Source organism: Scyliorhinus canicula, chromosome 2 (genome assembly GCF_902713615.1).
Source record: "Scyliorhinus canicula chromosome 2, sScyCan1.1, whole genome shotgun sequence".
NCBI classification, from domain to species: Eukaryota; Metazoa; Chordata; class Chondrichthyes; order Carcharhiniformes; family Scyliorhinidae; genus Scyliorhinus; species Scyliorhinus canicula.
The window spans coordinates 81,817,407-81,831,908 of record NC_052147.1 but is presented as its reverse complement, the minus strand read 5'-3'; the positions used below and the strand labels follow the sequence as shown (position 1 = coordinate 81,831,908).

At 46.7% G+C, this 14,502-nt stretch overlaps 1 protein-coding gene across 5 annotated transcripts in view; it reads right to left on the bottom strand.

Moving 5' to 3' along the window:
- Positions 1–3,203, bottom strand: part of hectd1 (HECT domain containing 1) — a 135,997-nt gene extending 132,794 nt beyond the window's left edge. For all 5 annotated transcript variants that reach the window (XM_038781387.1, XM_038781417.1, XM_038781402.1 and 2 more), the window contains exons 1-2: positions 3,017–3,203; positions 1,795–2,053 (exon numbers count right to left, since the gene is read on the bottom strand). In XM_038781387.1, the coding sequence (XP_038637315.1) occupies positions 1,795–1,934 (140 nt within the window). In that variant the 5' untranslated portion in view covers positions 1,935–2,053; positions 3,017–3,203. The remainder of the gene's footprint in view (positions 1–1,794; positions 2,054–3,016) is intronic.
- Positions 3,204–14,502: the final 11,299 nt, after the last annotated feature.

Below are 14,502 nucleotides of genomic sequence, written 5' to 3'. Positions count from 1 at the left end.
AAACTTTTGGATGCAGAAGAAACTCCGGTGGAGGAGCTTAAGGGCAATTGGGAGGTCAAGCTCGGAGGAGAGATGGAGGCGGGTCTGCTAAAAACACGGGTGGTGCCGAGTCCGGAGGTGGCGATCTTTGGAGTGTCGGAAGAGCCTGGAGTGCAGGGGGCGAAAGAGGCCGCGTCTTGGCCTTTGCCTCCCTGGTAGCCCCGGGACGGATCTTATTAATGTGGAGGAACTCAAAGCCCCCTGAGTGTAGAGACCTGGGTTAGTGACATGGCTGGATTTCTCAGTCTCGAGAAAATAAAGTTCGCCTTCAGAGGGTAAATAGTCGGGTTCACCCAGAGGTGGCAGCTGTTCGTCGACTTTCTCGGGGAAAATTAAAATGTCAGCAGAAGCAGAATTCCAAAGGGAGAGGGCCGGACTGTTGTTTTATGGGGGGTGTGTGTCGATTGTGATGGGGGTGGAAATATTTATTGTACCATGTTTATGTCACTGTTATTGTTACTATTATAAAAACTTGCATATACCCTAATAAAAATATTTTAAAAAAACAATGTAGAGATGCTGGGCTGGGCACAGCAAGAACAAAGAAAAATTACAGCACAGGAACAGGCCCTTCGGCCCTCCAAGCCTGCGCCGATCCAGATCCTCTATCTATAACTGTTGCCTATTTTCTAAGGATCTGTATCCCTCTGCTCCCTGCCCATTCATGTATCTGTCTAGACACATCTTAAATGACGCTACCTGCCTCTACCACCTCCGCTGGCAATGCGTTCCAGGTGCCCACCACCTTCTGCGTAAAGAACATTCCACGCATAGCTGCCTTAAACTTTCCCCCTCTCACCTTGAACTCGTGCCCCATTCTGAGAAAAAGTTTCTTGCTATCCACCCTGTCTATACCTCTCATGATTTTGTAGACCTCAATCAGGTTCCCCCCTCAACCTCCGTCTATCGAATGAAAATAATTCTAATCTACTCAACCTCTCTTCATAACTAGCGCCCTCCATATCAGGCAACATCCTGGTGAACCTCCTCTGCACCTTCTCCAAAGCATCCACATCATTTTGGTAATGTGGCGACCAGAACTGTATGCAGTATTCCAAATGTGGCCGAACCAAAGTCTTATACAACTGTAACATAACCTGCCAACTCTTGTACTCAATACCCCTTCCGATGAAGGAAAGCATCCATATGCCTTTTTGACCACACTATCGACCTGCGCAGCCACCTTCAGGGTACAATGGACCTGAACACCCAGATCTCTCTGTACATCAATTTTCCCCAGGGCTTTTTCATTTACCGTATAGTTCGCTGTTGAATTGGATCTTCCAAAATGCATCACCTCGCATTTGCCCGGACTGAACACCATCTGCCAATTTGAACACTCTGCCCAACTCTCCAATCTATCTATATTCTGCTGTATTCTCTGACAGTCCCCTTCACTATCTGCTACTCCACCAATCTTAGTGTCGTCTGCAAACTTGCTAAGAAGTCTCACAACACCAGCTAAAGTCCAACAGGTTTATTTGAAATCACAAGCTTTCAGAGCACTGCTCCTTCATCAGGTGAAGATATTTCTCCTAGAATTGCTAATATGCTCACCATAAAAATCCCTGCCTTCCAGGTAATCAATTAAGTAGGCCACATTTCCTTCACACTTCCAAAGGATGTGCACTAAGTACGAATGCTTTTGATCTCTTTGACAGCGTTAGACTACCCAGACCACAGACAATGAACAATACCTATTGCAGATATTTTAATAAAATATAAAAGGATCTATGGTGTAATGGTTTTACTTACGTTTCAAAACAACGGTCCACATTATCCGACATGAGAAGTAACATACAGAGCTGTTCCAATGCGATTAACTGCATGTCCCTTTCGTCCCCCTGGCCCATTTGTAGCCATTCCAACAAAGTATCCGGATCCACATCGGCCATGGTGTGACCTCTTCAAAACGTCAGTATATTCCCCAATGTTCTCCTGGAGCGGAGAGACTGGATAGGAAAGCCACCGGGAAAGGAAAGATCGCCGTGTTTCCCCCACTGCTCCGAATGAACTTGATCAAAAGGGAAGTAAACGTAACAGATGTTGTTCCTGGACATGAATTTCCCCAAATTCTAAATTTAAATGTTTGAACAAAATCAGACAGTAAATTTCCATCCCAAATGAACACTTCCTCTTCGGTCGTTAGGCCGGAACCGCCATTTCACACCCAACATTCCCACTGAAGCCGAAGGCACTACCCCTTTAAACGGACACACGAGGCCCAGGCACCTGGACATCTTCCACCTGGACATCTCAGCGCCGAAAACACGGAGCAGGCACACAGGCCCCGCCAGCGCCTCGGTCCCGGCCCAGCCCAGCCGCCGCCAGCGCCTCGGTCCCGGCCCCCGCCGCCAGCGCCTCGGTCCCAGCCCGGCCGCCGCCAGCGCCTCGGCCCCGGCCCCCTCCGCCTATCCCTCGGTCCCGGCCAAGGCCGGCCGCCGCCAGCGCCTCGGCCCCGGCCCCCTCCGCCTACCCCTCGGTCCCGGCCCCCACCGCCTATCCCTCGGTCCCGGCCAAGGCCGGCCGCCGCCAGCGCCTCGGCCCCGGCCCCCTCCGCCTATCCCTCGGTCCCGGCCAAGGCCGGCCGCCGCCAGCGCTCCGGACCCCGCCGAAGGTCACTGCTGACAAGCCCATTTAGAATTTTTTTTTTACCTGAGTCACCCGAGCGGCCTAGCTTCAGCTCCCAGCGGGGACACAAAGAGAGTCGGGCAGGCCCGGCTCAGGCACTGGGAAGGACCATCCCACCCTCCCCGCTGCCCGCAGATCTTCTGCTCCCCGGGGCTGGAATCCCTTCACTGACCCGCCGCGTCGAACTCACAACACTAGGCCCGGAGGGGCCTGCGGCTAAATTTTGACCACTGGCCCAGAGGCCTAGCGTGATCAAGCCGGCTGGCCAAAGCAGGAAATTCCGGTGTACGGGGCCTGAAAGCGATTCCCTTCCCCTACCAACGGCGGCATTTTGTGCCTCACTTACCGGCTCTCGGGGCGTCTCTATCCGCGGCTCGGAGGGCGGCGGCACCACATCCTCCACATTGACCGGGTATCAGAGCGAGGGGGCCGGCTCCCGGAGGGTGAGAGCACCGCCTGCTCCTGCTGTCGGCTCCGGGGCTCAAAACATCGAATGCGGAGGAGGAGGAGCGTCTGTTCCTCCCCTTCACCCAGGGAGCGACACTAAAACACCATCGTCTCTCACAAGCGTCAAACCTCCAGCCATTCGTTCCTGTGTTTATGTTTATCTTTAGACAAATAAATAAAAACATTTTTAACCTTCCTTGGAAATACATCCTGGCAAAGCATAAAAATGAATACATTTGAACTTGTGAATAAGTTTCATTTTCCAGAGCTATGAAAAGGACCAAGATTTATTGTCCTTAAGATTAAAAATTTGAAGTGCTGTAAAATAATGTTTTGGTCAGTTCCGTTTGAAGAAAGTGAGTTTCGTTTCCCGGCAGTTCTGGGTTGTACAAATGAACATATTCCACCTCACCTTTTCGAATACAAGAGTTATATCCCTGGTGTCCTCAACAATATTTATCCCTCAATCAAACATTAAACAAATACTGTTTGTGCGAGTTGGCTGTTAGGCTGCCGCATTATCCACATCACATTTGGAAAGCACTTCAGTTTGAGATGTCCTGTGGTCTTGAAATGCACTAATTTATTTTGTCTATTCTCACTATCCTCAGGATTCACCCGAGGAAGGAGCAGTGCTCCGAAAGCTAGTGTGTGAAACAAACATGTTGGACTTTAACCTAGTGTCACCAGGTTACTGTTATTTTGTCTAGGTCTGGACGTTATGATTTATAGCCCACAACAAAACTTACCATCTGGGCTACATTTTCAGCTTGCTCAACTGAATGTAAAATACTTTTTTTCAAAGTAGAGCAGGATGTCCTAACCAATATTCATCCTCATCCAACTTCTTTCATCTCCCTGCTTTATATCCTGAGAAAAATGTATTACCTAGGTAATATTGGTTTGGAGGACTTTTCCCTGGCGCAATTACTTTTTTCTTCTTACTTGGAAAAAGGTGTTATGATTTTTCCTGAACGTTGACAAACGTATTCACTGAAATACTTTTGACTCAAATTTGCTGAATTTGATGTAAAGGAACACAAGGCAGAGGCTGGGAAATTATTAGTGGCTTAAGTCCTCTAGGCTGGATGGAGGGATAAGGGGCAGCACGGTAGCATGGTGGTTAGCATAAATGCTTCACAGCTCCAGGGTCCCAGGTTCGATTCCCGGCTGGGTCACTGTCTGTGTGGAGTCTGCACGTCCTCCCCGTGTGTGTGTGGGTTTCCTCCCGGTGCTCCGGTTTCCTCCCACAGTCCAAAGATGTGCGGGTTAGGTGGATTGGCCATGCTAAATTGCCCGTAGTGTCCTAAAAAGTAAGGTTAAGGGGGGGGTTGTTGGGTTACAGGTATAGGGTGGACACGTGGGTTTGAGTAGGGTGATCATTGCTCGGCACAACATCGAGGGCTGAAGGGCCTGTTCTGTGCTGTACTGTTCTATGTTCTATGTTCTAAGGTGCAAACAGGAAATAGCTCACTTGTAATCACTATAAATATTCATGTATTCACTGACCCATGGGCATGGAGAGAACTCAGGAACCAAACTGCCAGTATGGGCGAATAGCTCCGTGGCTTTGTGGATACGTTAAAAGAGTCAAAGTTTAACAGAATAATTCCTGACAAAAATCTGCAGCAGAGCCCACAGATAGACTGATGTCTAAATATTTCATCTTCTTTCCCTGCAACTCATTGCCGGGGAGGTAGTGGATGCAGGTACGATAGAGGCGTTTAAGAGGCATCTTGACAAATGCATGAATCGGATGGGATTAGAGAGATGCGGGACCCTGGAAATGCAGAAGGTTTTAGTTTAGACAGGCATCATGATCGGCACAGGTTTGGAGGACCGATTTGTTCCTCTGCTGTACTGTTCTTTGTTCTTTAATACAGTTTGGCTGCAAACTACTAAACACTGCTATACATAAGCTCCTCATGGCAAACTGAAACCCTGCACATGCTCCCAATGATATCACACATGGATGCACATTTTTGTTAAAGACATCCATACACACAATCAAATAGGAAGATGCCATCAAAACACTTCAACACTTCTCCCCTCCTGTTGGCACAGACAAAATTTCAACTCCCCTTAAGGAGAGACAGCAACATCCATGATAACACACATGCCACAACTAATGCGTAGGCCTTTCAGGAACATTGCGACTATGTTGTGACCTGCATAGATTCACTGATAACTTATTGGACACCGGTGAGTCTTGGTTCAGTTGAGCTGGACTTAAGGGTGCAGAACTAGGTTTGTTGTGTGAGAGGAGGTCCTTGAACCTCTCCCAGAGTAGCATCCACTGGGTACCCCTGAGCAACAGCAACCATTTCTTGTTGAGTTTCCACAGCAGCATTTCCTTCTGCCATGTCATCCGGAAACTTAGCTGTCTCAGAGTATTGCTGTAGACAAATGTGATCTTGGTGTTTGCGGGTGACCTTTCCCTTTGTTAGCTTCACCACTAACAATACTGGACCACTTCAGTTCAGAATAACTCCAGGTAGCCATCGTTGGTTACTGCTGAAATTCCTGACATAGATACATTCAGATTGGAATGCCTCTCTTTTGTATGGTAGTCATGCCACTCCTGCATTTACTGTCTCCTTCCCACTTTGACATCTGGTTGCAGCAGCTCCAGGTGAGACTTTGGCTTCCTACCCATCAGTATTTCAGCTGGTGAAAGTCCTTTGTCATTTGTGGCACGATATGGTATTGAAACAAGAACTGTGAGAGCTTAGATCCCAAAGTACAGTTTGCCATTCTCTCTAGTCCTTCTTTCAGTGACTGAACAGTTCACTCTGCAAAACCATTTGATGCTGGATAAAAGGGAGCAGTACGCACATGGTGAATTCAATTTTTTAGCATAAATCCCTGGAACAAATCACTCATAAACCTCATCCTGTTTGGCTGGTTTAGCACAGGGCTAAATCGCTGGCTTTGAAAGCAGACCAAGGCAGGTCAGCAGCACGGTTCAATTCCCGTACCAGCCTCCCCGAACAGGCACCAGAATGTGGCGACTAGGGGCTTTTCACAGTAACTTCATTTGAAGCTTACTTGTGACAATAAACAATTTTCATTTTATTTAACATTAACAAAAAAAACAAATACTCTGATATGCCATGAGTCGCAAAATTGGCGTAGATTTTCTACTTAATGGAAGCTGTAAAGTTGCTCAGGGTGTGCATTTCTAATCACTTAGAATATGCATCAACAATGAGTAGACGCATATGACCCATTAAACATCCTGCAAAGTCTAAACCAGCATGGTCAGACCACGCCCACGAATGAAGTGGTGCTGCTACCATCTTTTGGTTAATAGAAGGGCAGACAAGGATTTTGTTGTGTTTGGTCCTTTGTACTTCATGATCATGAAGGAACTCATCAAACACTTCGACTTGTCCAAGTTAGAATTTTTTATCGAGTCTTCTGTGGTAAGATACAGAGCATGAAATCATGGAGTCTGTTAATTACTCCTCTGGAACTTGAACCTAGCACTGACCATTCACATGTAGGTCTTATTACCCTCTCAGTCTTCCTCTGAAGATGGCCAGATGTGTCTCTCTTTATAGCGGAGTCACAGGTCACATGACCTTGGTCAAGAAACTGCATGGTGTGTCTGTACCACCACCTGTTGGTTGGAGGTCGCACACCTTCCAACTATGATATAGCCCATTGGCATATCACCACATCCACCTTCCTCAAAACATTGAGATCATTTTTTTTGACAGGTAACATTATACATTAAACTTTATACATTCATTATATGTAGCTGGTAATGTGAGAAGTTTAGTAAAGTGCCCATTTACATGCTGTGCCTGACAAGTGTTCATTTCCTTTGTACATATTTAATCCTTTCAAGTTGTTGCCCACCTCGTCAGGGCATGGTTTGCTTGCTGGTGTCTTGGTTCTCTTAGGCCTTTCAAAGACACAGGGAAATGCATATGTCCAAGACTGCGATATTTATGTTACCAGTGGCTTTCTCTTCCATTTCTTGCATGCTGTTGCTTACTATTTGTGACTGCTTTCATTGCTGGTTGGATGAGGTAGTTCTCCCAGTCTTCTCTTTTTTCTTTTAATTCTTTGGACACGGTGATGTATTTTGGTTTGTCTCTTTCATTGCTGGTTGGCTGGTGAGATGAGGTAGTTCTCCCAGTCTTCTCTTTTTTCTTTTAATTTTTTCGAACACGGTGATGTATTTTGGTTTATCTCTTGGTTTTAGTTGTTTTCTTTGTAGCAGCTCTGGCGTGGCACTCGCTGTCATTGTGTGTTGAGTTGTTTGTAGTGGATTAGGCATCGCATGATCTCTGGGTGATGTGACCACGCCCACTTCTGCAGCCTCATCTGGATCACCTCGGTTTCTAGTGCGGCATGAAGGATGGAACTGGGGCTGTTGGTTTCACCTCTTCTTGGCGTGCTGGAGCATCAGTGACTTGCTCTTCATCACTGGAGATGACTATACTTTCTGGCTGAGCTGATCCAGCCACTGGGTCTTCTTGATCAAACTCGTAAAAGTGCAAGTGGTCTGTGGAGCTGCATAATGAGATAGTCATTGGGTCGTCCTTAGAGTCAGTGTCAGAGTTGTCTACTATTGCAATCTCCACATCACTGTAATCAGCATCTTCATCTCTGTCCACCCATTTGTCATCGGTGTCGTCGACTGCTTGGGAGAAAATTACTGGAGCCGTTTCAAGGACTTGCAACAGGTCACCACATACCTCCGAAGTCAGTTTTTTCAAGATTGGGACAACTTCTTACATCTCTGGCTCAATCTATAGCTGATCTTCGGTTGTATCAGCAGCTTCAATTTTTACATGTGCCATCTCCAAACTCCCACTCTCCACAGAATTGAACGTGGCCTGGGCGTTCCGAGTGACCACCTCGTCATTGCTTGCAAACCACCAGAGCTGTGCCGCTGGAGACTCATCTGTGCTGCTGGGGAAAAGATGTGCAAGCGGCTCATAGTCATCCATCTCACCTTCCATGTCATCACTTTCTGCATCATCGTCGATAACTTCAAGCAGATGTTCATAGGAATCGGCTTTGGATTCAGCTTCATTGTCAGTCTTTTCACCTGAAAAATATAGCTTTGCATAAGGAATTATTTGTTTTGAATAGAGCACCAAGTTCAAAATCAGCCTTTTGATTGGCTGCCAAAGCTTGGCTTAAAATTCCACCCTGTGGAACTTCAGTGGGACTGAAGAAGTTGAAGAACGATTCATTGGATATGGTTCTTGTCGCTGTTCTTGGTGTGCTCCAACCCCTGTACTTTCATTTTGTTAGAATTGTTCTTACTGTTACATTTTTGCCCTCCCTCCAGTCGATTGTGCAGCCTGTGCAGCCGATGATTTGTGATTCAGCAAAGTATGATATCAGAGTCCAACTGATAAACTTTAGTGATCACCTCATTTGTGAAATACTCATTAGGCTCAAATGTAAACTGCAAAGTGAAGCTCTGCGGCTTTCTATTCTCTGTCCACTTAACACTCACATCTTGCAAATGCTTTAATATGGGTTCATCATGTTCTCATATCATGCCATTGAGCCTGTGCATGTTCTTCAAGACTGTTAAACAGAATTGCGGAATGTTCACCGACAGTTTCATCCCTTTGTCTGGTTTTTTGTCCTCCACTCGGATTTCTTCTAAATCCTCATACACATTGTAATGCCTTGCAGTGATTCACTGTGCTCAGATGACCAGCGATCTTCTAATATTTAGCCGCTTGACTAGATTCAGGGAGTCACATGATTTTATCCCAAGTACTTAGTCCACAACCATGTCTATAATATGAAAGAGTAGTGTGTGCTTCATGCCTGCCAGTGAGAGAACTAGTTCGCAAACATCAAAGGTCTCCTGAGTTCTTGCTCCGAAGTCTATCATCAGCCCTTGCCGATCAGCAAAGTTTAGCTTTCGCAAAGCCTGCCGACTCACGAGGTTGACTGTCGCTTTAAAGTCAAAGTCACGCCGAAAGAAAGCATCATTTAGCACTACCTTTGATCCTTTGTACTTTACGAAGGAACTCACCAAACACTTCAACTTGTCCAAACCAAAATATTTTATTGAGTATCACGTGGTAAGATAGCAATCTGATACAGAGCACCTTATCATGGAGTCTGCTAATTACTCCTCTGGAACTTGCACCTAGCACTGACCATTCACATACGTGTCTTATTACCCTCTCAATCTTCTTCTGAAGATGGCCGGATGTGTCTCTCTTTCTAGCAGAGTCACAGATCACGTGACCTTAGTCTAGAGACCACCTGGTGTGTCTGTACCACCACCCTCTGGTTGGAGGTCACACGCCATCCAACTACGATCTCGCCCAAAGGCATATAACCCCAGATTTCACCTTGTTCTCCAAACTGGATCCTGTTTTGGCTGTTAAACATACAACCTTGCTAAACCTTTCATTCGGGAGGCACTGGATCAGCCTAATGGACTTCGTCTACGGCATGCAAATGACCAGGAAGTGGAATGACCACTCTGGACCCCAAAGAAGGCAGCCATCCTGCACACTCAACTCATCCTTCTGTTTTGCATATGGTCTCAGTTCCTCACCATCTATGACAGGAGTCCAATCCTGCATAAAGAAACTTCTCACCCAGGACAAAACGGGATCCCTTTCCGTCCACTGTTTAATCTGTTTGGCATTCACAGGAGAGTTTGAAAGTCGTTCAAGCAAGAAAATTATCGCTGCAGGAAATACCATCTTGGTTGGCATGTCTGCTAAGGGAAGATGACCCAGCACGTCTGTGTTTGCATTTCCCTGCCCGGCACACGATGTTGTATTGGTAGACTGACAATGTGAGAGCCCAGCACTGTAATCTCACCGAGGCCATGGGAGGAATGCATCTGGACTCACTAAAAAGGCTTCTTGAAACCTTTCTCTTGTGCTGGCCGCCACTTCCATTTGGTCTCTTTGTGGAGCAACAGTTACAGAGGCACCAACACTGTTGAAAGGTCTGTCAGAAACCCAGAAATGATCGAACACATTCTTGGGATTTGGAGCTTCCTCGATAGCTCAAACTTTTTCCTCTACAGCGACAGACCCTGCACTGTGATTCTGTGACCCAGATATTCCACACTCTGCCTGGAAGATGCATTTGCTACACTTTAGACACAAACCTGCCTCTGAATATCTCGTCAACACTTTACCTAGGTTGTTGATGTGCTCCTTCTCAGTGAAACCTGTGACCAGGATATCGTCCAAATAAACTGTGACATGGGGAATCCCTGCTACAGGTCGTTCATTGTCCTTTGAAAAATTGCCAGACTGGAAGACACACCAAAAACCAGGCGGGTGTATTTGAACAAACCCCAGTGGGTGTTGATTGCGACATACTGTTTTGAGTCCTCCTCTAAGAAGGGCTGCTGGTAGACTTGACTTATGTCAGGTTTGGAGAACGTATTGCCTCCTGCCAGAGTTGAAAATAATCTATCATCGCAACAGGTAAGCATCCAGCTTGGAAACCTGATTAATGGTAACTTTATAATCCCAGTTATATGCACAGAACCATCACTTGTAAGAACCGGTACAATTGGAACGGGTCTGCAGCTGCTCCAACTCTTCTTTGTCCATCGATCTCCAGTGTAGCATAGATTGGCTCTGTGTGAACCTCACTCACATTGAACATGCTGTAAGAGCACTCCTCTCCCTGATCTGTGCTTTCCGGCTGATGCAGAGCAGACGGAGGCTTCTTGAATTTGAATTTGAAGTTCCCGGCACAGCCTTTGACTTGTTCTTAGCGCTCCTGCACCTTTAGCAGAATGTTCCTTTATGTTGCTATTGTGGCCAACAGTGTCCCTGAACTTGCAATGATTGGCATAGTGTGCGCCTCCACACCTGAAACATTCCACTGCATTCGCCTTTTTGCTGGCTCTTTTCTTACTTGATGCACTGCACCAGCCTGTTCCCCACCATGTGCCATTTCAATATCCTTTGCATTGTTGGTATCCATCTCCTGAGAAACCTCTAGAGCTTTTTGAAAGTTTGTGTGTCTTCCCCCAACAAACAACGCTGTCTGCATTAATGCCACAGACCAATCTGTCCAGGAGCATATCCTCTAACACTGACCCAAACGCTTGACAGCAACAAAAGCAGCTACAGACTGTCCTGCCTTTCAAAAATGATTATGGAACTTAAAATGTTGGAGGGCTCAGGATGGCGATGATTCTGAAATCCTCATTAGCTTGTACGTTGTGCCCCACACACACTCAGGAGAATTGAGCACTTTTTAGCCACTTTTGCAATTCCATTTGCCAGAGTATGTGCCTCTATACCTGAAGCATTCCTCTGCATTCACAGTGTCCCTACCTTTCCACATACTCAGTCCAGTCCGTGCACCCCGCCAAACTCACTAATTGTCCCGAACATAGCCATTGCAACAACAACGTTGCAAACTAGCTACTCACTGTACTAAACTTTTTTTAAGATAAATTTAGAGTATCAATTCATTTTTTCCAATTAAGGGGCAATTTAGCATGGCCAATCCATCTACCCTGCACATCTTTGGGTTTTGGGGGTGAGACCCACGCAACACGGGAAGAATGTGCAAACTTCACATGGACCATGTCCCGGCACTGTACTAAACTTTGTGTCGCCACGCTGCGCCTAGAATTCTTGTCTTGTTCTTTTTATTCCTCAATGCCAGAAATATATGGTAACTTGATCACAAGAAAGGAAGTTAAACGCATTGTAAGAGTTAAATCTTCTTTACTTAAAAAAGCATTGAGGTAATAATACAACTTGGCTTCAGACACCAGCAACGGCTAAACAGAACTATACACAAGCTCCTCTTGGCAAACTGAAAACCTGCAAGTCCACACTCCCAATGACATCTCACACACATGCGCACTTTTGTTAAGGACAGCCATTCACACAATTGAATAGAAAGATGCTTATTAAAATACCTCATCACAACTGAGAAAGGGATCGCACAGAACTTGGTGTCAAAGAACGGGGAGAGGGTTGGAGCCGGCTACACCTGAGTGAGCTGAGCCACCGGGACCCACGTTAGACTATCCACTGATAAGCGAGTAAATGGACTTCCTGACTCAGGAGCTCAAGAAACACAGAGATGCCATCAAGTTGGAAATGAAGGTGGTGGTTGCGAACACCCTGGCCCCCTTCAAGGTGGTGTTGGAAAAAAAAGAGCGACGACTGGAAGCACAGGAGGAAACAATCAGGGACCTAGACAAAGTGGCGATTGACCAGAGTGACCGAATCGCCTCCCTGGAAACAGAAGTGGCGAGGTTGGTGGTGACACAAGGGGCACTGAAGAGGAAGGTAGAGGACCAGGAGAACCGGTTGCCCTGCTAGAATCTCTGTATCGTGGGCCTACTGGACGGCATAAACCCGACAGAGTACGTGGCCCAGATGCTGGGTAAACTAGTCAGAAGGGAAAGGTTGCTCAAACCCCTGGAGATAGACAGAGCTCACAGGTAACTCTGGCCGAAACCTAAAGCGGGGGAACAGTCAAGAACCGTAATAGTAAAGCTGCGCAAATACCAGGATCGGGAGAAGATCCTGAACTGGGCAAGGCTCACTCGGTCCTTCGATTCAATGAAATTAAATGAAAATTGCTTATTGTCACAAGTAGGCTTCAATGAAGTTACTGTGAAAAGCCCGTAGTCGCCACATTCCGGCGCCTTTTCGGGGAGGCAGGTACGGGAATTGAACCGTGCTGCTGGTCTGCTTTAAAAGCCAGCGATTTAGACCAGTGTGCTAAACCAGCCCCTTCGAAGTTTATCAAGACATTGGGGCAGATCTGGCCAAGCGCCACCCTGAATTTAATTTGATCCACCATGGCCCCCATCTGCACCAACCATAGGTTCACTCCTGCAATAATGGAGGCCAACTTAAAAAGGTGCAGACAGGATGAGAGGCCTCTGACGGTTAGGGACATGTACACTGACGATAGCGTAGCGACCATGGGGGATCCCACAGAGAGGTTCCAGCTACCAAGCTGGAATGACCAGAGATACATTCAAGTCAAAAACTTCCTCCACAAAGAAAGAATGAGATACCAGGACACTGACGAGTAGACCAAGGGGAGGGGAAATGTAGGGTCATCTATGGGCAACTACTGGAGGAGGTACATTCTCCCCGGATGAGACAAAGAAAAAAATGGGAGGAGGAACTAAGCATAGACATAGGGGGAGGACTCTGGATCGAAGCACTGCATAGGGCGAACTTCACCTCCACATGTGTAGGGCTGAACCTAACTGTCATGCGAGTGTCCCTTTACCACATGACCTGTAGCACGGCTTCAGTGATGTTATTTGTGGGTGGAGATGGGCTGTAGCTGTCCCGGGGGGGGGGGGGGGGGGGGGGTTAGATTTCAGTTTTGGTTTGTTGCTTTGGACTGCAGAAGAAAAAAAGCAGTGATTTTCTCTGTTTTTATTTTAAAGTATCCAGTGAACTGAAACCACATTGAGTGTGGCAAACTGCCGCGGTAACTTTAAAGATAGAATTGCTTTGTGGAAGGAATTTTGAATCTGCTGGTTGGAACTGGATCAGATTCTCTCTGAAAGGACCAGTCCCATTCAAGTGAGTTTACAGTATGCTGCACCACGCCTTTAAAAGGGGTTTTGGTTTATTGAATTTTGTATTGAATTGGAACAGTTACTAAGGGTAACATTAAGGGATTCATTAAGAGTTATATACATAGATTATTTATAAATATTTTTATTCTCCTTTTTCACATTTTCTCCCGAATTTACACCCACCAACAATAAACAATAATCTGCAACAAATATGTCAAACCCCAAAACAATAACAACGATCCCATCCTCCCATCAACTCCCAAACATCAGCCCACATGTTTATATAAACAAATGACAGAAAGGAATCAGGGATTACCATAGTCATCCTTAATATACACAGCCCCCCCAACCCTCCATCCCACCCCCCCCAACTAATGTTCAATGTTATCCAGTTCTTGAAAGTGCAAAATAAATAGTGCCCATGACTTGTAGAACCCCTCCGAGCTTCCCCTCAGTTCGAACTTAACCTTCTCAAGGGTCAAGTATTCCAACAGGTCCCCCCGCCACGCCAGGGCACAGGGTGGAGAGGCCGCTCTCCATCCCAGCAGGATCTGCCTTCGGGCGATCAACGAAGCAAAGGCTACAACATCTGCCTCTGCACCCGTTTCCAACCCTGGCTGGTCCGACACCCCGAATATGGCCTCCCGGGGACCCGGGTCTAGTTTCACACACACCACCTAGGAAATTACCCTAAACACCTCCTTCCAGTACTCCTCTAGCTTAGGAGAGGACCAAAACATATGAACGTGGTTAGTGGTTAGCCGGAACCCCCCCCCCCCCCCACAACGTTCACACACATCTTCTACTCCTTCAAGAAATCGGTTCATCCTCGCCCTCGTGAGGTGCGC